This window comes from Seriola aureovittata, chromosome 10 (genome assembly GCF_021018895.1).
Source record: "Seriola aureovittata isolate HTS-2021-v1 ecotype China chromosome 10, ASM2101889v1, whole genome shotgun sequence".
Lineage (NCBI taxonomy): Eukaryota > Metazoa > Chordata > Actinopteri > Carangiformes > Carangidae > Seriola > Seriola aureovittata.
Genome location: NC_079373.1, coordinates 26,676,376 through 26,692,757, shown reverse-complemented (window position 1 = coordinate 26,692,757; position 16,382 = coordinate 26,676,376). Strand labels below are relative to the sequence as shown.

The window sequence follows — 16,382 nt, the reverse complement described above, 5'->3', positions numbered from 1 at the left end:
ACACAGCTACTTTGTCCATGCTTCAAACACAACCAGATGGCGGCTGGTTCTAAAAAAACTAACACCAGCATCAGGAGTATGAATCAAACTCCATGTAAACATACAAATATAGTTATTAATGCTTTCACATGGTGAGGAAAGGCCGCACGCTTCACTCGCATTTTTCCAAACTCAGACCTGCCATACAGGGAATTCCTGAGGCTCGAATTGTAGGCCGGACGTTCTTGGTAGAAAACACCTGCCTGTCTCTCTGACAGAACCCTGAACCTGACCCCCAGCATCACCCTCCGCCGCAACATTCCCAGCATGATTCAGACTCCATCATCTTCGCTGTCTGCACCTCACTCAGCTCTGTCACCACCTTTCCCCACAGGCATTAGTCCTATAGTATGACCTGCTAAATGCTTATAGGTCTGATGACACTCATTACCGGTCAGTGGGTCTGAGGTGATCAGTGGAGAGGACTTAACAAGGAGATCAATTGATAAAATGCTTCTGTGGATACAGGCTTTACCTACTGATTGGTTTGGCTTGGTTTATTGATTGTTATTTTTTCTATACTGATGTCTCTGCAACTTTGTACGCCAACATCTTGATGTTATCCAACATTTCTGTCATTGACTTAATTGTGGCAGCTTCAGTTCCATGAAAACTGCTTTATTCAAAGATTAGTGACCACAATCTTTCCATAAGTACCACTGTGTTGTACAATAGATGATCTCGTTCAGTGGGAAAGCTGCACAAACGCAAACATTCCTGGCCACACCTCAAGAATCTTCTGCCCATTAATTTGTCAGAGGATTCCTAGCTGAAGGTCCACTTTTTGGAAATTTTCTGCAGCTCTGTTTTTTATCTCTTACCTATTTTATCTGAGATTTTATCTGTTTTTTCCAAATTGAAAAATTAACTCTAACAGTTTTCAATCTCTCAGATACTATACTATACTATGACATTATTTATTGAAATATAGAGTAGAGTGATTTTCCTGTCACTAACCAAAGAGGAAAAAGCATCTGCATCTTTACAATTAACCTTGAGGTTAATCTTTGGATAAAGGTGGGCTGCACAGGTGTAGGTGTTTCTAACACAAACATGGCTGATCCACCACTGAGGTCACCAAGGTCTGGACCTTGGTATTTTTTTCTGAGGTGTAGCTACATAATAATAAGTCAAGAAACTGAATGGCACTCAGTGGAGCTCATACCTCCACCATGGCCAAATGATCCTAAACATGTCTGTGAGATCCAGATTATTATCTGGATCCAGATTATTACCAGGATCTGCACCAAATTGTAGAAAGTCATGGACCTCAACACAATTAATTTGAAAGATTTCCAAGATTTATATTTTATTTCTCTAGAAATAATGAACAAGAACACACCTGCACAAACAAACAAACAAACAAACAAACAAGCAAACAAACAAACAAACAAGCAAACATGGGTGAAAACAACGTCCTCAGTGGAGCTGCCTAGAATAACTCTACTTTGATGCTGCAAAGATATTGTATGACGCCAAGGTAACATACACTCTCAGCTGCGTCATTGCCGTTGCTTGCCTGGTCGTGGGTGGAGTGGATGATCTCGTTGTTACTACAAAATCTTTACTGAACACAGTAGTTCTTATGTCAACGAACCGGACAGGCAGATTGAAGCGCGATACAGGTAATTAGAAGATTTTACCTGCGGACACTTTGTAATTCAGTGTCTTTTGTCTCCAAACATCATGTGACCAACGGCTCCTTTGCGGTCGCACTAAGTTAAAACGTTGGCCGTTTGTCATGATGCCGGCTAGTCAGCTAGTTTGCTAGCTAGTTTGCTAGCTAACTAGCTAACGAATTACTGTTAGCTAGCTAGTTAGCTATTTAGCTAGCTAACAGTGAACAGTAAGAGGATACCAAGAAGAGGCCAGTATTAGAATATAGATATCAATTGACCCTGTGTTAACTTGATAGAGGACGAGGATGAAAGAGAAATATAAAGCATTTTATAAGCAGCATATAAGTATTATATAAGTATTATATAAGCGTTATATGCTTGTTTTTGTCTGACAAGATGTTTCTTTATCAGGCAGTTTTTGTGTTCAAGCATTTCACTTGTTTCAAGCTTTTTAAAAATCTTGGCAAGGGATATTTTCCTTTTCTGTTGGCAAACATTTAGCTAATTTTAAATAATGTTTCTCCCATTTTATTGCTTTTTTTCTTGTTTCTGAAAGCTGAGCTTAGCATCATGTCCCTGTGTTTTTCAACACAAACAAAAACTGTGTGGAACTATGTGCCCAAACAACAACACAAATCTAGCACAATTATGGTGTCATAATATTGTTTTATTGTAATATATATGTTCTTGTAAAAAAAAAACATTTAGATTATATTTATACTGTTTGAGATAAGCTTCTATATTTTCCACTGACATGGTTTTAAAACTATCATCATCCAATTTTTGATTTCCAGCTGTATTAAAATGCCCATATTTAGATCAGGGTAATTTTCGGGAGCATGACCTTGAACCCCCCGAGTAAGCTCAGTTTCTGGACCTTGATGTATCTAAAACCCTGCTCTGTTTTTACCGTTAGAAAAGTTAGAAAAACTGAAGAAAAAAAATCAAACAGGATGAGGAAAATGGAGAGTACAGTCATGCTATTGGTACCGGTGCTATGAGATAAATGATAAACAGGAAATGACAAACCATATATGATGATAGCAGGTAAAATGTTTACCATTCTTCACAATCCTAGTTTACCCTATTAGCAAGCTGAAAACAGCTGATTGGCAGTTAAAAAAAAATGCAGCTGATGCTGATGGGAATGTCACTAGTTTTACAGGTAATTGTACTTGTGGCATTTTATAAAGTATCTGAAGCAAATTTAGTGCCAATCCATTAAGTTAAAATATTGCATAAAATAAGCAAAGACATTGACCTCCTGGTCGCTAGAGGAAAAGTCAGGGCATCATCACAGTCATTAGGATAAGTGGTGGACTGACCAACCGACCAACAACACCATCCATAGAGCAATGCTACTAGCATGGATGAAAATAATAGCATTGGTTCATAATAACCACAGTCTTTTCCCCTTGCTATCAGTTTTGGAGCTTTGGAAGACACTGAGAAGTAATCTATTTTTGTTTAAATATGTGGACCTGTAGTATGAATACGATATAATAATAATGATAATTTAAACCTAATCCTACAATTTTTTTGTCAAATCACCTGCGGCTTCCTGTGTAGGTACTTTTACATATTTCAGGAGGCATTCTTGCTCAGGTAAATTCTCTCTGAGAGTGATCTGAAGCAGTTAAGGAAGCTTTCATGAGTCAGTCTCAATGTAACGTTATCCACATGGAAAATCTGCCTCCTTGCCTACCTGAAATCATGCCCGCATATTTTTATAGCTCAAGTGTTAATATGAGAGGACCCTCGGCAGCCAGAGAAAGGTCTGGAAGCCTTTCTGAGGGCAGATTCACGACTCGGAGCAGGTCCAATCCAAAATGAAACGCTAACCAGGCCAGTTGGCGATTACATGATATTAATAGACGGCAGAAATACAAGCTTGTTAAGCACTTTATTTGGAGCAATAGTTAAAAGTAATGTCAAAGTTTCAACAGTGGTCTCTCTCTTTTGAACCTGTTTCCGAAATCGCAGGATGCTGGAGGGTCACTGCACCTTCGGTTTTGATATTCAGGAAGATGCATGTCTTTTTTTGTTGTTGTTGTTTTTTTGCTCTGTGATTGTGTTGAATGTCTTTTTGTGTGAAATTATCAATAAGGAACTTTTAATACAATTTAGAGAATGTGATGATCAGAAAGGTAAAAGTCGTCAGCTGTTGACTTGGCATTTATGGTTGGATGATCACAAAACTTCTCAGAGGTTCTTTCGGTTCGTCTTCCAAATTAAGGTAAACACGAGTCCCCCGTTAAATTAAATGTATGCATTTTATGTGTAGAATCTGGCATTAATGGGTTAAGATCACCTTGTTATTCTCTTCTAAAGATGTCTTTTGGATTTTGCTCTTTTCTAAGGGCCAGAAATCCCTTAGAAAGAACCTTAATCTATCCAGACATGTCTGAAGATAAAGTCAGGATAAGTTGCTGAATTTAACACTTCCAAGCACAAGGGACAAGCTGCATAAATATACCTACAAATAAGTGGTAACAGTAGACGTTGTTTTGAAAGAGCCATTTATTCCATGCACATTAAGACGAGATTTAAAAAAAAAAAAAGGCTGTAAGGAGGGTTCAGGAGTTTTTCCCCTGTGGCCCATTGTTCGGTGATTATGTCATTTAAACTCTCTCATGGTTATCGGCTCAGAAACTTGGCTCTTTGTTAGGCAGCGGGTTCAGCAGTGTCAGGCAGCTGTGGAGAAGAGGCTCTGCCACCCGAGCCTAAACTCCACAGCTGAACTCTGTAAGCGGAGGTGGCGGCAAAGAGACGCTGGGATCTGAGTTCCAGCCAGTTTTAAAGGACTTGTCCTTCGTGAGAAATCTGCCCCTAATTAGTAATGAGACGTTCGTGTGTCTGATGTGAGCAGGCTGCGATTCAACACATTAGGAGTCACACGGAGGTTTACTTTTGCTCCAGACATTCTTCAAAGGGACGACAAAAAAAGCTTGGACATGAAATGAGATGCTAATTAGTGTCAAGAATGATGCAAAGCTTTAGTTGGCGTCCGATTTGTGGCTTTTAATTAGATCTGTTGGAAACAAAGATGAAAGTTTTTGCAAATCTGAGACTGTCTTTGGGTTCTTTCCTTACATCTAGACCAGGTCTGACGAGTTTAACCAAATCCAGATTTACATTTCTCTGGTTTTATTCAGTACAGAAAAAAACTCAAATTAGATTTTGAAAGTGCTTTAAGGCTTGAATTACAATTCCTTGTAGCTGTTTGAGCATTTTCAAGAGACGTATCAACAGAGAATCAACCATTGTTTCCTTCCAGCTGCCTTTAACTTGTGAATTAACAGCCAACTTTGCAGTGTAGACATGTATCCATCACTTAAACTCAGGCATCTTGACCCCTTCAGCACCAACAACAAGCCAGAAAGAGAGAAATTACTCGTGTCCTGGTCCAGTCTTCATCTGGTGATGGTTTTATAGTTAATGTGAAGCATCATCAAACTTTTCCTCCCTTTTATAGCGTCCCAGTGGCACCGATCAGAGTCTGAAAATGATCTCAGGCTCCTCCTCGATGATGCCTGATTTACAGGGGGAAGCTGGCAGGAGTCGATGATATTTCAGGAGCTTGCCGGCCGATTGGTCTGAGGATCCTGCATTTCCATAAACAGGAGCTCCATATCCATATCTGAGCCCTTGTATATATACACCCCGGGAATGATTTCTTCCCAGTGCCCCTGGCCACCGCTGCTGCTGCCCTCCTCCTGGACTTTCCGTCTCGTCGTAGGTGAGACCAGTTTCCCTTCCTTCCTCCTCCCCCTCCTCTTCCTCCTCCTATCTGCATGTCTGGACAGAGCTGGTTAAGTGATAGGAAGCGGCTGTGTGGACTCAGTTAGAGTCTTTTTGAGGAGACCCGTTTGTAAAGTGCTAAGGTGATGAAGTCCTGACCTCTGGGGGTTTGTTAATAAGCGAAGGGGAATGTGATCCAGGATGAAGGAGAGGGCTGATTACTGCTGGACCAGATCTTACTATTTGCTTTTGGCTTGTGTTGAAGATTTCTAGTTAATTGTTAATGATAATTGCCTCGTTTTTGAAGTGTTTTTCCTTTTTTAGGATAAAGCTTTTTGAAAGATTGCATCATGTTGAGATTAAAAATGTGGGATTTGAGAGAGGATGGTGAGATTTCATTGCTTTCTGAAAGAACACTGTAAAAATCAGCCAAGGAGGTTGAGATGTTTCCACTCTGGTTGTTAGACTGAGCTCTGACCTTTGTAGTGAATTTTTGATTTTAAAGGTTTTGGCCAGTTGGGTTTTGAAGTGTGACTTCCGCACTTGTTCCTGCAGGATTTTTACAGTGTAATCTCAATTCATTGATTTGGAAAGTTTGAACATTTGATCTCTTCACTTGGTCTGGATGAAATTGATTTTGTTGATTCTAATTCAGTCCCTTCAGTTATTTCCTGTCGTATTTGCAGCTTCTTACATTTCCATACTCATTAGACATGATGGAATAATGACACCTTGAATTATTTTTAGTAAAAATAACTCTTGAAATCGGATTCTGGGACTGAGGGACTTGTTTAGACGGGTTTGTTTTTGCAGTGTGTGAGGGTTTGTGTATTAGCGGCTGCGGCGTTGGCAGCTAACACGCTGTCGCAGCACATTCTGCCGCAGGGATTCTTCGCCACGAAAGGAATTGAAGTGTTAACTCCCGGGGGATCTTTGGTGTTGAACACCTGTAAAGGAGCTTATCGCAGGCGTCAGTGGCGACACTTGACCCAAACTCCAAACTTAGCTCTGTCACCACGCAGCCGCTCATCGACTGTTTGAATCTCAGATCACCTTTCATACAGAGGAGGGTCGCACTCTGATATTTAAGCACAGAGCAGATTATAACTTCCTTTATTCTCCCTCAGTGTCTCAATGAGTTTTTCCTCTCCTCTTTTCTTTCCTCCAACAGGCTGTGAAGAAAAGAAACCGCCAACATGTCGCACGAGTAAGTTCCGCCTCTCTATAATCCATTCCTGATTTTTAGAAACTTTACTGGAGTGAAAATAGTTTTAAATGTGTTTTTAGATGTTGGACAGAAAAGAAATCAGCGGCACAGAGTTAAGATGTTTAATTATGAGGTTTCAAAGTGAAAAGTATCAAACGTAAAAGGACTCACGGTGAAGACAGGAGTTCAGCTTTAGAGAAGAGAGAAAGAAATAATGAAAGAAAGAAAGAAATAATGAAAGAAAGGGTCCTTTCTTTTCTCATATCTTCTTCATTAAAAAAAGACGGAAAAAAGGAAAGACGGTAAGAAAGAGAGAAAGAAAGCAAAGAGGTTGGAATTCAGGGAAGATGGAAGGAAAGAAGAAAATGAGAGAAAGAGACGATGAAGGATGAAGAAAAAAAAGAGTAAGAAAAAACATAAGAGTAAAGAAGAAAAGAAAGAAAGAGAGAAAAGAAAGAAAGAAAGAAAGCAAAGAAGGTGGAATCCAGGAAGGATGGAAGGAAAGAAAGCAACAGGGAGAGAAAAATAGGGAAAAGAAGGAAAGAATGAGAGAAAGAAAACCAGAAAGAAAGAAAGAAAGAAAGAAAGAAAGAAAGATACAGGGAAAGAAAGAGAGAAAAGAGCAAAGAAAAAGAGGAGAAAGAAAGAAAGAACAGGAAGTTGTTTTAGACTCAGAACAAACGACTGACTGACTCGTTGTTTCTGCTCTTCACAGGAAGAGGATGACGATGAGCCGCAAGCATCATCTGAAGGTACGACGGTCTGAGTCTGAGGGACTTTCACATCAGGCCACAGGTTGAAGAAAAGTATTGATCATCACAGACTGAACAGTTTGGACTAAAGAGCTGAGCAGAACCCAGAACATCTGGAGCTTTATTAGAAAGTTATTAGAGTCCACGCAGATGAAATACCAGTCAGTCACTTCTTTAACCAGATAAATCAACATATTAACAATCAATCATGATTATGAGTTAATTGCCAGTTGATCAGTTGATCAGTAGTTTTAGTGAACGGCATAATTAGAGAAAATCAGCAGCTGCATGTGTTTGGATATGTTTGTGTTGTGGGTGACAAAGTTTTGTAGCAAGTTCATACAAAAGTTTTGATCGTTAGAAATTTCCGCCGGTCGAACCAAAAGTTTTCCTGTAGTTAAAGTGATTGATGGTCACAGTTGTTGGTTGTTGTCTCTCTGTGGGACACTGGTTTTATAAAGTGAAGCTGATGTGTCGGTGTCAGTCGTTTCCCTGTTGGTCTGAACAGAGACACAAACACACCTGAGCTGACACAGTTTAAAGCTCGGAGGCGCCACCTGCTGGTGAAATCTGTCAAACACACACAAAGTGTTTTCATGATGTAAGAGGTTGATAAGAAGCTGCTGCTGCTGAAAATCAGCTTTAGATTGACGGTTTATGTGTTGAAAAAAATTCAAACAGTTATTTCTCACGAAAACAGTGAGAAATTTAGGATCTGGAATAATTTTCTTTTTTATTTTACCTTTACTTAAACAACTATTTAACTTCCTCTTTCAACACAGTTTATTTCATACAAATGAACTTTGACAGTGTTTAAAGTTTGAGGAAAACTTTTTAAAGAATTTAAGAGGCTGTTTTTCTTCTTCAATGTTTTTAGTTGTAGATTTTTGTATTTATTTATTTTTTACACGTTTGAGGGGCGACACTCCTTTTTCATGCCTTGGCTGTGAAATCCTCACATGAAAACAACACGGCTGGTTTTTTCCCTCTCCGACTGACTCTTGACTTTGCCTCTCGCCTGCAGAGTGTGATGCTGCAGATTGCGGCGGGCTGGATTGAACAGGAGAAGAAGGACATTATAGAAGCCAAGAAGGCCTACATGGCCGAAGCGTGTCCCTCACCCAGCCTGAGCGGAGACCAGGCCGGCCTCATGGTGAGCGGCGCCTCAGGCCTGTTGTTGTAGTGTGATATCCATTACTGAACGGGTGTGATCAGTACGCAGACGTCACGCCTGTCGTTCCTTTTTCCAGGACACCTGCAGGAAGCTGCACGCCCTCATCGACAAAGTGGATGAAGAGAGGTACGACCTGGTGACCAAAATCGGCAAAGGTGATAAAGAGGTACACGTCGTCCCGCCGCCGATCAGACACTGACGACCGTGACAGAGAACATAATGAACCATTACTCAGACTGGATGTGAATGTGTGACCACTGGAGAGGTTGTAGTTTGGCTTTATTTGCCACTAACAGCTGTGAAGTGAGTGTTTGTGTTCAGCTCAGACTTTTCCTCTAATTTCTCTGTAAGTTCATCAAGTTTTGCTGAAGTTTAACATTGGAAACATTTTATTTTTCCACTGACTTTTTTTCCTCACAATTTTCTAATTATTAATTTCCAAGTATTTAGCTGTAAATGACTTGAGTATTTCCTTTGCAGTTTGGTACTAATTAGAAGTATAATTAATAAAGTGTTGATTTGTACAGTTATTACGCACCTGCGCCTCTTATATTTGAGATTTTAAGAAATAAATAGGACGTTATTCAGTAGATGCGTAAAAATAGTTAATTTGCATTTGTTTTTACAGAAGTAAAGTCACATGTGAATATCCACATGTCACGCAGTGCGACACTGTGGCTCAGGAAAATAAGATATATGAGGCTGTAGATGATACATAGAGACATAATTCTGTAGCTACTATTTGTTACTGCTATTTTGATAATTAAAATTATTTCTTATGCTACAGTTATGGTGGTAAGTGAGTGACTTATATATATATATATATATATATATATATTTATATATATTTTTGTCTTTGATGCTTGTAGTTGTATTGTTTTTATTATAGTCGTTTCCTGACATGCGTAGGATTATCAGACTTTAACCCTGAGACAAACCACTGTTCTGCTATTGGCTCCATTTCACCTTTGAAACCTGTTTCTCTCTCAGATCGACGACTTGAAGATCAAAGTGGTCGACCTGGCCGGAGTGAAGAAACCCGCTCTGAAGAAAGTGCGTATGTCCGCCGACGCCATGCTGAAGGCTCTGCTGGGCTCCAAACATACAGTCAACATGGACCTCAGGGCCAACCTGAAGCAGGTGAAGAAGGAGGTGAAAGAGGAGGTGAGTGTTCGCAGGACGACAGTCGGGACAGGTAATAAGAGTGTGGTTGGTTACACCTGTGGACACCTGTTGACTGGGAACTGTTTGTGTCCTGCAGCCTGCAGAGGCCGTCGGCGACTGGCGTAAGAACATTGAGGACAAAGCCGACAGGAAGAAGATGTTCGAGACTTCCTAAAGAAGTCAACTCTGCTCTTTCAGTTACTCGGGGCTGTTTCGCACTTTTTATGGAATTTATGAAGTTTTTCATTCAGTTGAAATACCTTTTTGTTTCATTAAATCTGTAAGTTTCAGCTTGGTCTGTTATTTTAAGTCAAGATAGGGAAACAGCTCTTTAATCTCAGCCTTCCCTCAAGTATCATACTTTTATTCTGTAGTGTGACTTCCTGTTTCGCTCTGCGCTGATGTTCACTCTTGACAACCTCCTGCTCTTAGTGTTTTTGTAATAAATGTATTTTGTTTCTACGTCTGCTCTCATGAGGTATTCTGTCTTTGACTCGGTGATGCACAACACTGCAGAGGAAGCACACGACGCACCAGATAAAAACAAAAGGTCACAACAACATCGACGATGACGTTAGGCTTTAGTTTTTTTTCTGTGTTTGTTTTTGTCAAACGTTAAAGCAAAACCTGCCTTTAAACAGGACTCGTGATTTTATTATAAACGTTTTAACAATGAAAAACATTTCACCCTGACGCTGAGATTTACAAAGAGAAGCATCATGATGCATTAAACTCTGATTAATGCGCCTGAGCTTCGTAATGACTTCGGTTCTTTTCGAAGGCGGGTTCCAGCTTTAACGAGGTTGTGTTGTGCTCTTTGTAGTGCTGTGCATGTCAGTGAGGGACAAGACACAATATCCATGTTTCCTGCTCTGTCGACCCCAGAAATTATGTTTATATATAGAACAGAGTTGCGGTAATTGCACTTAATGCTGCCTGGATTATGTTTTCTATTAACGTCTTGAGAAAATGTTCATGAACGAATCTGGAAAGTCACAGAAATGTTGATACTTTACATTTTATTTGTTGTCTGCTAAAAAACGTCTGATCGTGTGACTCCAGCTTTGTTGTGTAAACATGACCACAAGCTGGATGTCAGGTCGTGCTTAATGTGAACATAATCTAGCCAGCGATTACGTTGCCATGACAACGCACTTGGAAAAACAATCGAGTCATATAAATATATATAAACATAATTTGTAAGAGACATCATTTATATTCGTCTATATTTATGTTCAGCGAGCTGTGAAAAGTGAATGTTCATCTGTTCTTCTGTTCATTTATTTTTTAAACAGATTTGCAAAAATACTTTTCTTTTTTTGTTAAATTCAGATGTTAAAATTTCTCATTTAGTAAAAGAAAACAAACAAAAACAAAAACATATCTAAACGAAAATGCTCTAAACTGAATGTAACATTTGCTCACTTTTCCCAAAGCTTTCAACCGTATCTCACTGCCTTCTTCAGCCTTTAGTTTACATGACGACAGCTGAGCAAGGTTTGCTGAAGATGACCGTGAGATACAGTTGAAAGCTCTAAAAATAGATAGTAGGTGAACCTTGAGTTTAGAGTGTTTTATCACAGTTGTGTTTCCAAGGTCAAGAATGAATTGCAGCGCTCAAATCAATATATACATATTTTATATGAAATTATATAATATTTATATGTTATATATTTTTAGATTTTTTTTAAATTAGGCCGTTTGAGCAGAACTGTAGATTTAATGCAGAAATATAAATCATAATGGTAAGTAGAAATTCAATTAACTCAAATCCTCTGGTGCCAAAAAAAACTTTTTTTCTGAACTTGTCAGACACAGTTTGTCCGTTGTCATGACGACCAGAGTCGGTCAGAGTCCAAAATAATGTTGTAGTCGGGGTCAGCAGAGTCACACTGACCACACGGGGTCAGCAGAGCTCTGCCTGCACCGAGCGACCTCGTCCTGTTCACTGGGTTCACTCCACATCTCAGCTCAGATAGAGACGAAGTCATGTGTCTATTGGCTCATCGTTATATCAGATGGTTATGATGGAATATTTAAAAAAATCCTCAAATCATGTTAAAGTTATAGCAAAAAAAAAAATAGTTTGGTTTTTTATTTATTTATTTATTTATTTTACTTGAATTATTTAATTTATTTATTGTTCTTTAATAAGAACTTTCTAACTCTAATCCTCTGGAAGACGGAAGAATTGATTGTTGATCAGCAGTAAATGGTTCAATACAAATATCCGATTATTTACTGATGGGTGAGATCAAACACGTTAATGAACTCAGCTGAATACGGTGACTAAAGAGTGTCTATATTTTATATTTATTTACCTACAATTATTTTCAAATGGACCAATCAGAGATGGACACTCTTCAGTCACACAGAAGGTGAGTGGCGGCAGTTTGATTTTTCAGTTCAGTATCAGACAGAATGAGAAAATGTTTCCCGCTGTCGTTCATGGGTAAAGATGCACTTTTGTTTTAATTGAAATGTTCTTTGTGTTTTTTAAATTTCTCTCTTTGTGTTTTTTTCAGTTGCTGCGTCTGAATCCAGAATGAGCAGCTGAGGCTCTGAAACAAGGTGCGTCTTTAAAGGTCCCTTGTCTCTTTTTTTAATTTCTTTTTTATCTCAACATTTTTAATGTTGTAATATAATATAATAATGTTCAACATCAGCATCCAAATTATAGTCCGGAATTGGGTTTGTAATTGATTACTCTATAAGCTTCAATATGTCCGCCTCATCCGGCGTGTAGTAACCAAATGTGCCTGAACGAACAAACGTCTGTTATTCAACACAATTAACTGCTGATATGAACTCGTGCAATAATTTAACACACCATCTGCTATTTTTTGTTTTTTATGTTTAAATATCTAAATGCACATATTTAATTAATTAATGTATTTATCTGAAGTATTTGGTTTTGACATTTTGCAGTTTTTCTTTTGTTTGTACTGTTCACTTTGCTGCTGCAGATTTCCCCACTGTGGCACTAAAACAAGGAAAATGATTTGTTTTTATTAACTCTTCATTTCTAACACAGTTTAAGATTGTGTTCAGGGAAAAGAAAAGAAAAGAAAAGAAAAGAAAAGAAGATCCCTTTAGAGGAAATTGAAGTTTGACACAGCAGCACAAAAGAGCAGCAGCAACAAGTGGAAAATGTAATAAGAAATAAAATAAGAATAGAAACAGAATTAGAATTAATAAAATCAAATAGAGAAACTATAAACAATATAGAAATGAATAATTAACAGTCACTGTTTCATTTATTTAATGGAAGAAAAGTGGGAAAGTCTTTCCTTTCCTCTTTTTTTGATCAAACAAACGTTGTGTCATTGAGTAAGAGTTTCGCAGCAGATGAGGGGAATATATTCCAATAATAAGATCTTCTCGGTTCATTATCCAGGACCTCCAGTCTAATTAAGTCTAGTTTCTTCTGCAGATCTCTCCACGCCCAGCTGATCACCCGACCTGAGGACTGCTGACCAATCAGACCAACCGGCCATCAATACTGAAGGATTTATGACGGGAGCGGTCAAAGGATGGAGGTATTTCTGGAGCTCATTGGCCTGGTTGGAGCTCCGAGTTTCTCATGGCCATAAAGAGGAACCTCCAAACCCCCGTCCAAGCCCATAAATACCCCCCAAAAGATCTGAGGTTTTAGTCTGTGACTCCCTCAGTGTCTCCCAGTCCTTCAGTCAGTCTCTGCTGCCCTCCTCATCGTCACTTTGTAGGTGAGAAACTTCTTTTACTTTGTGGATTTAGTGGCTAAAAGGGAAGATGATGCTCAGTAACGAATGTGGTGATGGATTTGTACCAGAGTGTTTCCACTGTCAGTATCTGACACTGTGCAGTTAGAAGAATTAAAACTTATTTTCTGTTTATATTCAAGTGATAATCATGTATTTACAAACGTATTGACGGGGCTCATTTGGAAGTTAAGAAAATATATTACAGGATATTTTCAGTTTCCAAACGTTTTGAATATTTTGTTTCAGTTAAAGTATTTAATATTAATCAAATACTTTAAGGACCTTTTGTTGTGATTACAGTAGTTTACAGAATTTAAGATTTCCAAACTTCTCCAAACTGTGGTAACAAGAAATTTTGTAAGAATTTGCATTGGGTGTGAAAATCTTAAATTCCAGGAACAAGGTAAGATTTTTCTTTGAGATGTCTTTTTAAAAAAATGTCTAAATCACTTGGTTTTTGTGAAGCTCCTGAACGCGTGACGGACGCTTTCTTATTTCTTTCTGTCTGACTTATAGAATCACAAGCTTTTGGATTTGTACTAAATATATCTCCAGTACGTTTTCTGTGTCATTTAACTGCCGGTGTATCCGATTTCCTCCGAGTGAAAAATAACCCAAATATCAGATTTCTGCTGACAGGTGAAGTGACCCAGACCTGTGAGGTCACACAGAAAGCTGTGATGTAATCACAGAGGATGCAAGCAGCAGCAGCAGCAGCATCTTTTAAACTGAAACACATTTGAGATGAAGGTCAGAGAACGAACAGAAGCAAGAGTGAAAAATTAAAATTTAAAATGAATCAAAATATTAATTAAGAAAGTTTTAGAAAGTTTGGTTTGAAAACGATGGAGTTTATTTTATTTTATATCTTTACGTACCTGGATATCGGCACTTACTCCCCTGTCAGATGAAATATAATGTGATTTCATCGTTACTGCTCATAAAGAGCTCATCGTGAAAGTCATTGTTGACCTTTGACCCTGAACCAGGATCAGAAATTAACTGATTGTCTCAGGATTCAAGGATCCTGATTCAAAATTCATATTTCAAATTTTTAATTACAAAATATTTGAAAAAGAATTACAATAATTACATTAATAATATATTAAATTTAAATTTCAGTTTTAACACAAAGTGAAAAAATGTTTATAAATACTATAATATATATTTCTTAATTTTGTATTTATTGACGTTTAAATCACTTTGTTATTTTTGGATGTTCTAGAAAAGCGTAACTAGCGAATGTTAGCAAAGTAAATCAGATATATAAAGAATAAAAATAAAAATGTATACATGTAATTTACTGTAATACATAGTACATTACACAAAGGTACTTTTATTTGACAAATAACCAATAGGATCAATCACTTACCAGAAACCACTAATCAATTCATCAGCGAATCATTTCAGGTCGTTAAAAATATGAAAGTGCTGACGTGACCTTTTTGCTGAAATGGAGCTAAAAACAAAACAGGTGCAGTTTTCCTCCTGTCAATCAAAGAGACAGGTTTGTGACTGAAGGGTCAAAGGTCAAAGGTCAGAGGTGTGTAAGCTGATGTCATGTGTCGCAAACTGAACAAGCTCCTCGTTCGGTGTCAAACTAAATCACTTGAACGAGAGTTTGTAATTTAATTAACGAATTGTGTTTGAATTTTTATGAAATTGGAATAATAAATTAATTAATTTAATCTTGTTTGAATTGATTTCAAATATCACTTTTGTTTATTTAATACTGTGTTTTCACTTGAGACGTTTGAGACGTTTTGCTCTTTTGTTCGATGAAAAGTAAAATGTTTCATAGAAAAACAAGCCACCACATTAATTACAGAAAAACATCTGATTTTCATATTTTTCCTAATTGTCTTTGTGTTTTTCCTGATTATTGACAGAGTCTGAAACCAAAGAGAAGCCAAGATGTCTGAGTAAGTATGAGTCTGTCAGTTCTTTAAACCACTAACTGTTTTATCCAGTTTGCTTTTGAACTGAGGCTGAAACAAGTTGATTAATCGATTAGTTGATCAACAGAAAAATAATCTGCCACTGTTTTGTATATGAGTAATCATAAACTGGTCCCTCAAAGCTGTGATTGGTGTTTATTAGTGTTTAATATTTGAGTATTTTCTTGACCAAATTATTAATCAAAAATGTGTTTGCATATTAATCGATAATGAGAATAATGATTAGAACTATGTTGTTATGTTATATGTTATAAATGCTTTTATTAACGTCATGTTTCCATGAATCACAGGGGAAAGAAGATGACATCGAGCCGCAGGCATCATCTCAAGGTAAGAGAGAGTCTTGTTGCTTTGTCTGCTGGACGTAAACATATGCTACTGTATGCTAACCAGTTAGCTAAAACATGCTAATATGTCAGAGTCTTCCTCCTTGTTTTACTGGCCAGAAAAAAATCAGTGACTTCAGCTTTAAGAAAAGTAATAATTAAACTAAAAATAAATAAAACTGAAAATAATAACTTGTGAGTCTCTGTGTCTTCGTCCTCCAGAGTTTGATGCTGCAGATCGCCGCTACCTGGCTGGAGCAGGAAGCTACCGATATCGCCGCCGCCAAAGAAGCTTATTTGGCAGAGAATTGCGCCCAACCCGACCTGAGCGGAGACCAGGCAGCTCTGATGGTAAAAAGCGTGTGAACACACACACACAGACACACACACAGACACACACACACAGACACACACACAGACACACACAAACCTTTCTCTTTTCATATCGACAGGAGATCTGCAAGAAGCTGCACCAGGCCCTCGACAAGATCGATGAGGACAGATACGATGCCGAGGCCAAAGTGGCAAAGTCAGACAAAGAGGTAGAGACGACTCGCTGTTACAGATGCTTTAATGTGGCGGGTGTTTGGTGTGATGTAGGTCCGAGTGAATCCATTTGACTTTTGAAGGTTATTCTGATCGTTTCTTTTCCGTAACCA

At 38.2% G+C, this 16,382-nt stretch overlaps 2 protein-coding genes across 2 annotated transcripts in view; both read left to right on the top strand.

Annotated features, from left to right (window-relative positions):
• The first annotated feature begins 5,312 nt into the window (after positions 1–5,312).
• LOC130175747 (troponin I, fast skeletal muscle-like) lies at positions 5,313–10,158 on the top strand. Its single transcript, XM_056386272.1, has 7 exons — positions 5,313–5,397; positions 6,571–6,606; positions 7,322–7,358; positions 8,383–8,511; positions 8,609–8,698; positions 9,523–9,696; positions 9,794–10,158. Exons 2-7 carry the CDS (start codon positions 6,596–6,598, stop codon positions 9,869–9,871), a joined length of 519 nt encoding a protein of 172 aa, XP_056242247.1. The 5' UTR covers positions 5,313–5,397; positions 6,571–6,595; the 3' UTR covers positions 9,872–10,158.
• A 139-nt stretch (positions 10,159–10,297) lies between these two features.
• Positions 10,298–16,382, top strand: part of LOC130175748 (troponin I, fast skeletal muscle-like) — a 6,997-nt gene continuing 912 nt past the window's right edge. Inside the window, exons 1-6 of the mRNA XM_056386273.1 lie at positions 10,298–12,267; positions 13,130–13,421; positions 15,329–15,361; positions 15,688–15,727; positions 15,946–16,074; positions 16,176–16,265. Coding sequence (XP_056242248.1) covers positions 15,354–15,361; positions 15,688–15,727; positions 15,946–16,074; positions 16,176–16,265 — 267 coding nt within the window. The 5' untranslated portion in view covers positions 10,298–12,267; positions 13,130–13,421; positions 15,329–15,353. The remainder of the gene's footprint in view (positions 12,268–13,129; positions 13,422–15,328; positions 15,362–15,687; positions 15,728–15,945; positions 16,075–16,175; positions 16,266–16,382) is intronic.